Source organism: Prinia subflava, chromosome Z, assembly GCF_021018805.1.
Source record: "Prinia subflava isolate CZ2003 ecotype Zambia chromosome Z, Cam_Psub_1.2, whole genome shotgun sequence".
Taxonomy (NCBI): Eukaryota; Metazoa; Chordata; class Aves; order Passeriformes; family Cisticolidae; genus Prinia; species Prinia subflava.
This window is the reverse complement of record NC_086283.1, coordinates 90502697-90517871: the sequence shown is the minus strand read 5'-3', so window position 1 is coordinate 90517871 and position 15175 is coordinate 90502697. Positions and strand designations below refer to the sequence as shown.

General features: G+C 41.0%; 1 protein-coding gene across 2 annotated transcripts in view; it reads left to right on the top strand.

Annotated features, from left to right (window-relative positions):
- The first annotated feature begins 3251 nt into the window (after window positions 1–3251).
- LOC134563872 (chondroitin sulfate proteoglycan 4-like) overlaps window positions 3252–15175 on the top strand; it is a 44953-nt gene continuing 33029 nt past the window's right edge. For both annotated transcript variants that reach the window (XM_063422262.1, XM_063422261.1), the window contains exons 1-4: window positions 3252–3430; window positions 8853–9016; window positions 9622–13179; window positions 14038–14508. In XM_063422262.1, the coding sequence (XP_063278332.1) occupies window positions 3352–3430; window positions 8853–9016; window positions 9622–13179; window positions 14038–14508 (4272 nt within the window). In that variant the 5' untranslated portion in view covers window positions 3252–3351. The remainder of the gene's footprint in view (window positions 3431–8852; window positions 9017–9621; window positions 13180–14037; window positions 14509–15175) is intronic.

Below are 15175 nucleotides of genomic sequence, written 5' to 3'. Positions count from 1 at the left end.
AAGCTATAGCCATGTAGGCATTTCTCAAGATGTGGCCTTTCTCTTTTCAGAAGTCTCAGTGTTTGTTTTAAGTGTCCATGAAGATCTCTGAGACACAGCACCACAGAACAGCTGAGGTGGGAAGGTTCCTCTGGAGCCTGTCCAGACCAAACCCTCCGTTCAAAGTAGGGCCATTGCCTGCTGGTTGCTCAGGGCTGTGCCCTCTTAAGTTTTGAGCATGAACAAAGATGGAGACCCTGCCTGAGCAACCTGTTCTACTGCTTTATTCCAAGTATGAGGAAGATTTTTTTGATTTAAATGCAATTTCCTCTATTTCAGTTTGGGCTTAATTGTGCTTGTCCTTTCCCTGGACACCTGTAACAAGTCCTATTCCCTCTTTTTCACATGCTCCCATCACCTGTTCATAGACATTGATAGAATCATTGATTAGATTCCCCTGAACATCCTCTTATCTGGGCTGAACAATCCAAGCTCTGTCAATCCCTTCTCTGGCCTCAGGGTCAATTGTCTTTCTTTGAACAAAACGCAGTTTGGAAATGAGCATACAAAAAAAATATTTAAAGAAAATATTAGTTCAGTGATTCCTGCCATTAATGACTAGAGACTGATTACATTTTTGTGACTGTACTGGTAGCTATAATGTGAAATAGATTACCTAAATTTCATCCTTTACCCTGAATCATGAGATACTTTAAAAAATATGGCTTGTTCTTTTTCACAAGGTTTTGGTAGCTCAGCATCCATTCAGCGTGATACCTCTAGCGACATTGCCTATTTCTTTTCCCTTCCCTGAACTCAGACCTCCAGTTGTGATCTGGCCCAGCACAGACATGCCCCCTGCTTGCACAGTGTCCTCCTGCATGTGCCTCACCAGGTGTGCATGTGATACCAGGGCCCTCATACTCCCTATCTCGCTGTCTTTGTGTTTAACTCAAAACCCCTCTCCTGTATGGAATAATCCTTTACCTACCTTGTGCCCCTCATTCAAGAACCTTGCTGCAGTATTTTTGACTACTTCTCAAGGCCTACATTACAAATGATCCTGTCCCTTCTGAGGTAAAATCCAAGGACTTCCTCTGCAAACTTCTCTGCACAGGGTAGGGATATGTTAAGTGAGATCTGTGTAACTCATGAATGATGCAAAGGCAAAACTTTTCCCCAGGCCTCTCTGCTGCAGCACAGCGGTTTGTTGATGCACATCTGGAGATCTGCGTTTCTTGTATCATTTATGCTATAAATTGTTATCCAACACTAAATCCTCTTTTCGACCTTCTTGTTCACATCTTTAATAGATGCTTTTTTGCAATATCTACTCCAGGTTTTCACAAATCTTCTCTGAGTGCCAACCTGAAGTGAATGAAGTTTATTAGGCCTGCCTTTGAGATCTTTAATAAAGTTTTAAAGTGATATTTAGGGGAAGATCCCTCCCCATGATTTCCATCCGGGCACAGATTCCCCTCGCTGTCACATACATTATTCTAAAAATGTGAAGATAGCAAAGCATGCCAAAAATTTCTAAGGAAAATCTAGACTAAATGCTGATTGCAAACCTCAAAGGAAGAGAAAAACCAGACAGCTGACCCAGAAAACATGTTCATGCCATCACCATTTTTCCTTTTTTTTTTCCAGTTTTGTTATCTCAGTTACTTACTCTGCTTGAGTAGTGTCAGATTTCAGGTCAGATTCCAGTCCTATGTGTAAGGGAGTAACAAGTTAAAAAAATAACTGACCTGTTGAGACACATCCCAATGCACCCTGCCAGCTGATAAAATTGCAGAAAATTTTATGACTGCAAGGCTCTTCCTCTGGCATGGATGATTTATATAACTCAAGGCATGTCTGCATATTCGAATTAAGTGTGGTAAAGGCTTATAAATGATTGGCTCAAATGTGCTGTTTAAAAACACTTTCTAAGCTGACACACTGTTGTTTTAAGCACAAGACACCAGCCAGGAGGTATGAACTGCATATTTTTTCTAATTTAGGACCTATGCTTGTTATAATGAGACCGTATCACTATAACTAGCTTGGAGGATGTTGTAGCCCTGTGGGGGCCAGCCTCTGCTCCCAGGAAACATAATGAGTGGACTTGGTCTTAAGCTGTGCCAGGGTAAGTTCAGGATGGACTTTCTTCACAGTAAGCATGATTAGATAGAGGAATGGGGTGTCCAGGGAGATGGTGGAGTCACTGTCTCTGAAGGTGTTTAAGGAAAGGCTGGATGTGTCTTTTCATGCCTAGTGCTATTGGACTTGTTGGGGTAGCAACACAACCCCCCAGGTCCTGAGAGTCCTAAGCAGTCGCCACTGGGCCAGTAAAAAGGAGCGAAATGGACTTCACATGCAGTCTGAGATTCCTTTCTTAATGTCACTTAACTCCAATGCAGAGCAGAGGTGAAGACCAGGGAACAGAGGCATGACCTTGGGACAGAATCAGGGTGGAGTTCAAGGTCAAGGGGCCAACAGGGAGAAGACTAGGGAGGGACAAAATCTGGGGTTTACCAAAAAAACCAATGGAGAGGCTAATGTGAGGAGATTTATATGAACAGACTAATAGAGCCTCAAAGAATATGGAATTCCCCAAGGGGCTGTCCAGGCAGGGGCTGGTAATCACAGAAGATTGATAGAGAACATTGGGGAATCAGGGATGACTGACAACCCAATGGGTGGACACAACCCAGACTAAACCACCACTCCTGGGGCTGGAACACAAACAAACCATAGGGTATTAAAACACAAAATTACACACCACTACAGATGTGGCACTCAGTGGCATGGTAGAGTTGAAATGGTCGTGTTTGGTCATAGGTTGAACTCGGTGTCAGAGGTCTTTCCCCTAACTGATTCTGTGATCATCTCAATTTCTGAAACTATTGCATGGTTTATCTGTAACACGTTTCTTTCGTAAAGCAGTTTTGTGTTTCTTTATGGATGGCATGCAAAATCTCCAGGATGGAGATGCTCCAGCCAGGAGAGGGGAAGGTTTGGGTACCTCAGAGCAGCCTGCCACTACGACAGGCAGGCCATGGAGACAGAGGGTGTGCAGTGGGTGAACGACTGACTGCAGCTGCAACCCACACGTGGGCCAGTCCCACCCGAAGCTCACAGTACCCCACAGCCGTGAAAGGCTGTGAAGCAGAACCGTCCTAGGCCGGTGCTCCTGGAGAGGGGGCGGGCCGGGGCAGGGCTGCGCTGTGAGGAGGGCGGGAAGGAGGGGAGGAGAGCGGAGGCCGTCCCGGGACAGCGGGCGGGGAGCGCGGCCCGGGGCGGTGACACTGCCGCCGTTCCCCAGGGCTGCGCCGCGGCCCCAGCGCCGCCCGCGCCGGGGGAGCCCGGCCGGGCCGCGGCTCCGGCATGGCCGGCGGGGCCGCCGCGCTGCTGCGGTCCGCGCTGCTGGTGCTGCTGCTGGGCTCCGGCCGGCCCGCTCTCGCAGGTAGGGCCGTGGCGGGGGCCGGAAGGCACCTGCGCCCGCGGGGGAAGGGGCGGCCCGGCCGCAGCCCCGGCGCCGGGGCCGCTCGGAGCGCTGGAGCGCCTTGTCGCCCGTGTTCCCGCGGAAGCAGCAGCCCGCCGGGGAGTGGCCCTGCCTCGGCCCGCCGGGGCTCATGCTCGGCCGGCAGCCGCCGCAGCCCCTCGGCCGGCAGCAGGCGGCCGCACAGGTGGTGGGACAGCGGGCATTTTGTGAAGGCGTGGTGTCCTCTTGCCTCGGAGGGAAGGCCGAGCTGTCCGCTCGGGTATGAGCCCGCCTTGTGTCTGCTGCCCCTCCTGCTGCAGAGACGCTGAGATTTGACATAGCTTCCTCATAACAACGTGGATGCTTCGCAAGCAACGTAGATGTAAACCTTTTCTCTCCGCCTCTTGTAATAACTGTAGTATGTCATGAGGCATGGACAATATTCCCTGCAATTCCTTCCCCTGCTCTTGCATGCATGTGAGCTAGTAGTCTCGATGATGAGTATCAGCCAGCAACTGCAGCTATCTGGGTTTTAGCGTACAGCTTCAGCCGTCTTGAGCCTGGCTTCTCAAGACATGCCAGTCACCTCACCAGCAGTGAGGCACGTTTAGGTGCAGGTCTTGGGCAGTCATCAAAACCATTTAAATAGCCAAAACCTTGAGCTGCAAAGTATATTTCTTCTTGAGATGTAACTTGAAGTACATTGCAATTTGAGCTTAAAAGACTGGTAATGAAGTTTGCTATTTAAATATGTTTTAACTATTGGGTCAGCATGCAGCTGAAGAAGTGTGGTTTTTTATCTACCTTCACCCACCTTCTATCCCTCCCTGCAATCCCAAGAGACAAACCAATCGCTACAGTGTCCTTTAGAAATGTTGAATGGTCGGTTTCTGCGGTTGTTTGGCATTTGTTTCATTAGCTGAGAGGACTGGTTAGAAATGAACTAATATTTAATTGTAACCTTAAAAAACTAGTTTTTACTTCAGCAGTTACTGGAAGGTTAAATTCAGATACTGTAAATGAAATACACCAGTATTTTCTTTCCACGAAGCAATTTCAGTGCATGGAGCTCTAAGTGATGTTTGCATCAGTTTTGTGAGTGAAGACCCTGCAGCCAGAGGGGATGAATTTTTTTATTCTTCATAGAGATGTCTCAGATATATCAGGTGTGTCAGAAGATCTGAGTGCCACTGAAACAGCAATCTCTAGTAACAGTAGCATTGTCTTAAATGACATGACGAAGGGTTTTGTGGATTTTACTGCTAGTGGTGTTAGGCCAACCAGTGCTTTAGGGCTTGCTGTTACAGTAGTGTCCTCTCCCTAGCACTGCAGGCAGTGCAAGGCAAAGCCTGACAATACATTTCCAAACCACCTGCTAGGGACACAAACCAGCTGCTTCCAGCTGCACCAACCTGTGATGTTCTGCTTGAGCTGCCTTCAAGCTGAGATTTGCTAGGCCATGTGGACTGACATTACCGCCAGGAGAGCTTGTTAAAATCCATCTCTCTTTTTTTACTCTGGGTGCTGTTGCAGCTATAACCTCACCCAGAGGTAATCTAGCAAAAGGGAAGAAAACAGTTGAAGGCTGGGAAGGAAAAACCCCATGAGCTTCTTATACGCAGTGTGCTGAAATTAGGTTTTAAGTGGTTTTTTTCAACTCTTTAGTTTTCTGTGATAGAACCAGAAAATAACATCTGCACTGTTCATTTCATGTTCATACTTTAACTACGGGACTGTCTTTTATCTGGAAGTCATAGAATGCTTTGGTTTGGAAGGGACCTTTAAATGTTTCAGGTGTGTAAAGCATTTGTAGATGCAATATAGGGATATTCTTCATGGTGTACATGTTAGGTAAATGTAAGAGGCTTACACACTCTGGTAGGAGTTTGATTTACCCTCAAAAATCTCACTAGATTTTACACTGAGGAAATGTGAATCAATCCTGATAATTCCCTTTTGAATAATTGCTATATTTAGCCTTAAAGGGCATTCCCAACGAATCTGTTTCCTTTTTCACTTCCATTTCTCCTGTGCCTCTTACGTGCTGTTGATATCATTTGCTACCAGCTTAGATAAGGTGACAAAATTGGAGGAATATTTTTTCATTATGAAGTCTCCTATTTTGATTCTTTGGAGGTTTTTTTCACCCCTCTCATTCTGCTGCATTTCTTTTGCTATTTGTCCTTGTAGCAAAGCTTCATTAACCCAGCTCCTGCTTTTGAAATACCAGCACCATGTTTTGGAGACTGTAAGATCCAAGCAAACCATATTATGTGTTCTGTGGTAGTGGTGATGTTTTTCAATATCAACAGTTGGATTTGATCTTATCTATGATACAGCAAGTAATGTATCCAAAAAAAGAATATTAAAAATACGATTCTGTCTAGCTGTAAAAGAAATCATGCCAAGGCACTGTAGGTGGTCCAGAATCTTGTTTACTGTTGGATCAGTGTTTACCTGCCCCACCTTCAGTGACAGATTCTAAATCTGAAGAGTTTTATGTAAGGCAGGAGGTTAAATCAGGTTTCTTTTTTCCTTCCAGAAAATTCATATATAGTATAAATATTAAACTGTTGCCTAGTGGTACTCTGCAAAGTATTGACTTTGCAACTTCATTCTAGTTATTCTAAATTGCACTGAGTAATCCATAATCTCTCTGCTTAATTTCTTCCCCCCAAATCCAACGTATGAATTTAGCTAATATTAAAAATTACAATTATTTAACATATTTCCTGTCTTATTAATATGTCCTTGCTTATACTGGGGATTTGTCTCTAGTTTTGTTATTCCAACACTTGCTTTAAAGAGGAGGTCTTTATTTAGCCCACAGGATAACATTTTTATGTACAGCAAAGGGCATAGGTCCTCTCCGTGTATAAATTTAATGTAAAAACTGCAAGGTGTATTTGAGCTATTTTTGATGAAAGCTTCTTTTGAACTAGAAGCAAACTGTTGAGGAAGAATTCCTTTTTGTTCCACTTGGGAACCATTTTTTTTAGCCACAGTGGTGACTCTTTCTTTGGAAGAAATACGTGTATTTCAGTAATGTAAAGATCTTTTCTGTGCTTCTGTGTGTACTTAATATAACTCAATATTACATAGTTTTTGGCTGTGAGTTTTGCTGAAATCTTATTCTTGGGAAGGCTACCTAGAATTCTTGTATATCTTGTAGCAATTTTTTAGATACTATTACTGATTGTTATTTCATGAATGAGCTGCTAAATTAGGTCTTTGGTTTGGTACTCTGCACAGAATCCAGTTTAGAGTCAGAGTTAAAGCCACGCTTTATAAGAGTTGTCAGAATGTATTAGATTAAGCAAGGGGACAGCTAATGTAGGAACTGCAACATTTAAACCTGGAAAGTCCTCTGCAGTAATGCTTGATTTTAAAATGAGAGATTTATTTCAGAATGAAGCTAAAAATTGCAAAATAAATATTTAACTAGTGTTATTCTTACAAGCTGTATCTAAACGCAGCTGAAAGCATCATAAACTTTGGCCAATGGAATTTGAAAATAGACATGTCTGGAAAAAAAGTCAAGGATCAGCTTGAAAGAATCAAAGCTTTTACTAAATCCTCCTCCTAAATCAAGAGCAAAAACCCTGCAGAGGGTCTGTGCAGCCAGTTGATTAAGTTGCTAGTATAAAAGAAACCCTCAGAAAGGGCATGGCTACTGCAGAGAAGCTAAATAAACTAAATGGCATTTACTGCTAATTGGGAAGATTCCTAAACTGAAATTCCTTTTTTGAAATGGTGGCAGGGGAGGAGAGGGGTTGACCTAAAAAAACTTGTTGATCAAATAACTTGCTTGCTAAGGGTTATATCTGATCTCGTGCTTGAACTCCGTGGTACCTGAAGCCTGGATAGTTGTGGGCTTTTAATCTTCTTTTCTTCTGTTAGAGCCAAGATTAAATGCTTGGGAGACACAGTTTTTGTGTTCGGACTCAGATGTTTATTAATTCTTATCTACAGCACAGTCTCACAAGTTGTGAATTCTAGCTAGCAAGGTGAAAAATGGCTCTGTCTCTAACTCATTCCAAGGTCTTTTAAGCATAAACTATCCCATTAAAGATGACACCTATATTATTTTTACTTTTAACCCAATAACTAGCCACCTGTGGTCTGCAATGCAGACCTTTTACCCAAGTACAAACTACCACCCTAATCCTTGAAGAAGGTGGTGAAAGAAGAACTTAGCCTACACCCTAAATCCTCCATATTGCTTTATATATTACTACAGTCTAAAGCCTTAAATTCGCAGCTTCCAGGGTTCCAACAGATGGTGGCATATTTTATGCCAGTATTTAAAACTAGAATTACCAGGGGACTATAAGCCTGACATCCATAACTCAAATTTCTAGGTACTGTAACAAAGATAAAAGATGCACAAGTGAGAAGGATCAATTTTGGAGGTGTCTGTGAGATTTCTTTAAAGAGTTCTTTACAAACCCCTTGGAATTTTATTGAGAGGGGTGGGCAAGGTGTCTAAGATTCAGAGTTTCAAAATACTTTTTGTGAAGTACCAAAGGCTTTTTAGCATTCATTGGAGTGCAGGGCTCTGTATATTAAGTAATTGATTTAATAGGAGGAGTGGTAGATGATTGATGGGTTTTTTTTTTATGTGTCAGAGGGAAGTTACCAGCAGAATTTTGGAGGATTTGGTCTTAGGATCTCTGCTGTTCTGAATAGTAGTAATGAGGATGGTAAAAGCAGTGAGTAGTCAAATGAGAATTCTGACTGGTTTTACTGTTCCTCAGAGCAGGAAAGAGGGGAGGAGACAATGAAGGAGGCTTGTACAGATCTGAGTGACTGGCCAACAGGATGGCAGGGATGGTTGGGGGTTGCATACAGGAACCAAGAGGGCAGTTGTGCCTGGAATAGAGGATAAAAACATCTGAAAATGACACTAGTGGCAGGAGACTTGTGGGTCTTCTCTGCAGAGATGGCATAGATTGTCTCTGATAGAGACAAAAGAGTGTGTTGTAGATGAACATATTTCCAAAGAGAAACTAGAAGAATACTTAAGAGAGAAATTCTGTGACAGCCACAAAATAGACTGGGTGTGACAAGCTCAGGAAAACACCTAAACACACAAACAAAAATGAAGGGGTATTTGAAAGAAATTATTCAGTATAATTGCATGGTTCTTACCATTCCCGGTCATCACTGTTAGAGAAAAGAAAACTAGACTGTATTCACCCTTTGTCCATTCTGGTATGGCCATTGGGCTCTTACTAAATTGTTTGGACTGGTGAATTTGATATCTGAGATTTATTTTCATTTGACGTGAATAAATATATAGAAAATAATGTAAACAGTTTACATATATTTATGTATGACTAAGAAAAAGATTTTTTTGTTTGTGTGATTCAATTTCCTATTTATTTTCCTTTATTTCTTTCAGTATCATTTTATGGTGATAGCTTTGTGGAGCTGAAGATGGCAGAAGCATTCCCTCAGACATCCTTACAGTTGCAGTTTCGAACAAGCAAGCCACAGGGACTGCTTCTTCTTGCAGCTGGGAAGACTGATTATTGTTTAATGGAGCTACGTTCAGGATATGTACAAGTATGCTTTATAGCTAAAAAATGTGTGTAGCTTGAATTGCTCAGAGTTTTTCTTAAGGCTGTTATCTATAACTAGATATCTAAACAAATTTCTGTTTAAAGAAATGGATCAGTCACTTAATATAATTAATTTCAAGTTATGGCTTTTATTTCTTAAAATTATATCTCTATAGCCTTTGAGATCTCTTGATCTTAAAATCAAGATTATTTGCTCAAAGCATGAGAATCAGTAAAGGCAAAATTTCAAATTTGATGATGAAATTACAGAAGGTTCTTGAATTTGGAGGAATTGTTTTTGTGCAAGGTAAGTCCTTGAAAAATCACTTTCAGTTGGGCTCTCAGGAGCTGTTGTTCCTAGCAGAACCGCAGAGGAGTCCATTCCTGCTTCTGCAGTTATTGAAACTTTCGTGATGGCAAATAAACCTACACAGAATTTTAGTAGGATTTTTTTTTAATATATTTTGTAACTTATATGCTTAGTATTAAGATATATGCTTAGTATTAAGATATATGGAAATTAATGCATTGACTATATATTAATGTGTGATTGTGAAAAATATCACAAACACTTTTGGATTTTGATAGTTAAAATTCTATCTCTTTCAGTTAAGAATTAACTTTGGTGTGGGAGAACAAGTACTGCATTCTCAGCAAAGATCTCAGCTGAATGACTTGGCTTGGCACCTGGTTGAACTGTATCATGAACAAGATAATGTCACGCTGGTAATTGATAAACATGATAGAACTAGTGCAAAAATGCCTGGGATTCTTTATGAATTAAATGTTGATTATGGATTCTACGTAGGTGGTACTGGCAAACTTGATGTTCCCTACATTGTTGGAGCACTACCCAGTTTCCGAGGATGTATTGATGGTGTGTCATTCAATCAGTTAGACATTCTGATGCCTCTGAGACCTTCTCCTGGCTTCAAAAACATCCATGAAGTTTCAGTGGGGTGCAGTGATGAATTCTTTGCAGGTGAAGAAGAACCCATTAGTCTCTTCAGTTCCAGGTCCTATATTTCTTTCCCATCGTGGCATGTGGACGATGAGGGAATCTTTGAGTGTACTTTACAAACCTCAGCTGCGTGTGGATTGCTGCTTTACCACCCTGGGCAAGCAGGAGATTTCATTGCAATGGAAATGGAAGATGGTTTAATTAAAGCTTACATTGGAAAACATAAAAGTAGAACCCATCTTTCTTCTCGTGGGTCAGTCAATGATAGTCATTGGCACTACATCAAACTGAAATTTACTGCAGAATATTTGCAGCTAACACTGGATGAAGAAACTGTGAAAAAGTCATTACCTCCCCAGAGTAAGTTGCCACTTCTGAAGGGATCCTTCTTTGTAGGTGGTGTAGAAGACAGCATACGATCAGAAGTGATTAAATTAATGTCAGTATCTAGGAAGTACGCCAGAGGAGTATCCTTCAAAGGCTGCTTAAGGAACCTGAAAGCCAATTCAGAAAAGAAATCACTGAAGAATGTTCTAGTAACTAAGGACATTTCAGCTGGATGTGAAATGCAGAGTTCTTTTAAAGCAAATTTTTCTTTAGAGACGGCTGTAAAGAACCCTTCTGTGAAAACAGCGCCTGTATTTACCATTTCCCATGAAAACTCAATTTCTCTGGGGAAGGAAGAAAAAAGCCACCTTTTAGTTCTGAGTAACTTGGTTGTGCTAGAGGGTGAACAGGCTTCACTTGAATCTAAGCATATTAAAGTTAACTTAGACTTTCAGAAATTAGGAATTAATCAGTCACAAATTCTTTTTGATATAAAGGAACCACCCTCTCATGGACACTTGAAACTGAACATTGAACCGTTGCAGGAGGTAAATACATTTACTATGCAGGATGTGTGGCAAGGGAAGATTCTGTATGTCCATGATGGCTCTGAGGACACTTATGATTATTTTAATTTCTCCATTTCTGTCAAGAGTGAGAAGATTATGTCTCCATATTTGGAAGGAACTGAGCAGCATATGTTTAGCATTTCTGTTACTCCAGTAAATGATGCACCTGAGATCATACTTCCTGAGGGAAACTTGCTTCTTCTCTTAGAGAACTCAAAGAAACGTTTGACTAATGACCTGATAAAAGTTGTAGATAAAGATACAGATTCTGTAGGTCTCAGACTTTCAGTGCTTGGAAATTTGAATGCAGATGCAGGATTTTTAGAAAATTCAAGGCATCCTGGAAAAGCTATCACTACTTTTTCTAATGAGGATTTAAAGAAAGGCACTGTTTTCTTTGTCCACACGGGCGTCAAGAACTCAAGGATTGTTCTCAGGGCAAGCGATGGTGAGAAGATGAGCAACACTGTTGTGTTACGTGTCATGGCAGTTCCTTTGGATTACAGAGTTGTCAACAACTCAGGAATAAATCTCCTCCAAGGTGCTACAGCTCTTATAAGACCTAGGCATCTGGCAGTTGAAACAAATGCTGTCCTCCAGGAGCTGGAGATATGGTTTGAGATCACAGAGCCCCCTCACTTTGGTCAGGTCCAAAAGCAGCATTCAGGGGGGGTGTGGAAGCAAGTCAGCTCTTTTTCTCAACGCTCTCTTCAGCGCAGCCGGGTGAGATACTGTAGCACTTTTAAAGACATTCAGCTGGAAAACCTTACCGACCAATTTAAGTTCAAAGTTAGCATAGGCAACAGAATCAGTGAAGAGCATACATTTCCAATCAAAGTGAAATGGTTAAGGTACAGTCTGTTGAAACATGCTCCTCTAGAAATTGAAAAATCAAAAAAGAAGTACTTGAATTCTGGTAATCTTTTTGCTGTGATTGCAGATCTAGAAATACCTGAAGATGAGCTTCATTTCAAACTTTTGTCCCTACCAAAGAATGGACAGATACTGCTTAATGACCAGCCGCTGAAAAAAGATTCAGTCTTTAGCCAAAAAGATATTACTGATCAAAAAGTGGCATATGAATTAATCCAGTACCATGAAGACTATGATTCATTTAGATTTTTCATTTCTACAAAGTATCTGGATTCAAATTTCTATGACTTTGAAGTCTACATCAAATCAGATTTCAGAAACATTATTTTGACTAACAACGGCCTTAATGTTACTGAAGGGGAAGGAGAATTAATAACAAGCACAAAATTGTTTGTGCAAACACCAGATAATAAAACTTTCCAATATGAAGTTATACAGTTTCCTAAGCATGGGATATTAAAATTTACTAATTTTTCTGGTTTATGTGAGAATAACAGCAATCTTATAACTTTCACCAATAAAGATATAACTGATAAGTGCCTTATGTATGTGCATGATGATTCTGAGACGATGTTTGATGAATTTCATGTCAGAGCTTTCAGCAAAGAGCCAGGAAAAGGGACAAACTTTGATCCAGGAGCAGAACCTTTGTCAGTAGAAATTAGATTCTGTATTTCTGTTCAGCTGAAGAATGATGAGAAACCAGTTCGTGTAATTGATAAGATATTTGACGTAGTGAGGAACGGGCAGCGATTATTAACTTTGGCAGATCTTTGCTATCATGATCCTGATTCTGATTTTGATGATGGACAGTTGCTATATACTAGGCGTGGTATTTCCAATGGGGACTTGGTGCTAACAAATGATACTTTGCATAAACTCTACCAATTCAAACAAGTGGACTTGGAGCAAAAGCAAGTCCTGTTTATACACCATGGTGCAGATTTTGGGCGTTTTGTGCTTTTTGTGACAGATGGCAAGCACTATACTTCCTTGCTTCTGGAAGTTAATGCGACTGATCCTTACGTTAAGTTGGCAAATAATACGGGATTATTGGTTCAAAAAGGGAAAGAAGAAACTGTTTCAACAGCTAACCTGAGTGCTACTACCAACCAAGACATAAGAAATGATCATGAGCTTACATATGAAATACTCTCTTTCCCAAAATATGGAAGAATATATGTGCATAATGTATTAATGGATTCCTTTACTCAGCTTGATCTGATAAAGGGGTATGTGACCTACAGACATGATGACAGCAACAACCTTATGGACACAGTTAACTTTACAGTCCGTGCTGGAGATGCCCATCTGTCTGCTGGACTACAGATTCGTGTATATTTGGAAAGTCAGCAGAAGCCACCAAGGATTATGAACAAAAACAATCTCTTGGTTGAGGAAGGAAAACCAGTTAAAATCAGTAAAGGAAAACTGCAAGTAGGTTAGCCATGTTGTCCATTCCTCCAATCTTGTAGCAAGTTTTCCTCACCTTTTTTAGCCATTGCAGTGGCTTTACTTTGTGTCTTCTCTTTAACTTATTTTGATTGCCACTAACATGATTGCATTCTGGGTGCGTAGTTCAGGAGCGACTGACACTAGCAAGCTTCCATTTTTAGGATGGAAAACTGATTATGTTAAAGGAAAAGACTTCCCATAGTCTTTGACTCTGTTACATATTGGTGCTTAAGAAAATAATCATTTGGGGACTCTGCATATATTTATTTGGTTTAGGTGTAACAACTATTTGTACTACATGTAATGCTCTTAATTGAGCTCATGGGAAATGCTGAGGAAAAAGGGTTTTTTTGATTTAATTTGGAGCTAGCCCAGTTAAAATTGTAAAATTCTAAAAAACATGTCAAAATTCTAAAATTCTAAAAAATATGTCGAGTCACAAACCTGAGTGATTTGGTGAATTCTTTCCTGCCCAATTTTTGTGTGTAGCCTTCCAGTAACCACCACGAGAGGGCTCCGGCTGCATGTTGCTGAAATCCTGAATTCCTTGTTTCAGGCAGGGATCTGTAGCTATGAGGCCAGTAGTTAATTATGCAGTATGTTCATTTTCAAAACTTACAAAATGTATTTGGGGTTACAAAATGGCTCCCATGCCACCTTTATGTAACATGTGTCTGCTCAAAAGTATTGTATTGCTTTGTGAACTGTGTAACCCACTTAAGAAGTGCCAGTTTAGTTAGGTCAATAGTGCCAGAATTAAAAGTGGAAAATTCAGAAGAGAATTATAGAATTTCTCCCACTTCCATTTGAATAATTTTGGGATATGTTTTTAAATTTAAGGTTGTTCATGAAAATAGCTCTCCATCTGAGATTGTGTTCACAGTAAGACAAGTTCCAGTACGCGGATACATTCGGAAGTTTTCCTCAGAAGAAAGTTATCTCAGTTCTGACCAAGGGCCAGCTCTGAGCTTCACACAGCAAGATGTCGACGAGGGCAAAGTTCAGTATGTGCAGACAGTTTCTGACCAACTAGAGGACCATTTTATTCTGGATGTGACCAATGGTGTCAGAACAGTAAGTGGAATAGAGATCTCTGTAGACATCATCCCCAGAATGATTCCACTGGAAGTACAGAACTTTACGGTATTAGAAGGGGGTTCAAAAGCCCTGGTGGAAGACTATCTAAAAATTTCTAGTAGACATTTTGCAGGACTCAGCTGTGAATTCATTTTAACTGAGCAGCCAAAACATGGGTATGTTGAAAACTCTCGTCTTCCTGGAATGAAGTTAACCTCATTTACCAGAAAACAGGTAATGCCTTTAAATCTTCTTAGACATAGTCTTGATTAATTGTTTGCTTTGCTGAAAGCTGTAGGATTTTGTGGAAGGTGGTGAGGTACATGAGTTTTTATTCTGGTCTTGAGTTGAAGATCTTTCTGCTGTTTCTAGATGGTCATTTGGAGTGAGGAGGGAGGCTGCCTTGTGGTGAATCACCTCACTTCCTTGATGGCACTATTGAAAGACTAATGTGCTATAGCCACAGTAGACTGATGGGCCACTCACATTCAGGCAGAGTTGTAGACACTCTGGAAATGTGAGACTGTGGGTGCATTTTGAAAAGACCAGAGGAAATGGTATGTAGATTGAACAAGTGGAAAAGTGGGGAAAAAGTATTTTTTTAGGTAATTTCTTTGCTCGCAGACAGCAGACTATATGCAGAACTTGCTAATTTTCAGTCATTTAGCTCCAAGAAGCAAAGTGGTATCATGGGTCACCATCTACTAGCACTGTGTTCAGTTTATAGATTCCAGGAAGTATTGTTAAATAAAGTGTGGTTGGATTTCCATTTTTGCTTCAGGAGGAACAGAGAATGCCAAGACTGGCAAGATGTTCTGACTAGAGGAATGGACAGATGAGCAGTAAAATTTACTGTTGTGAATAGAGCAAAGATAGAGGAACAATCTGATATTACAGCATA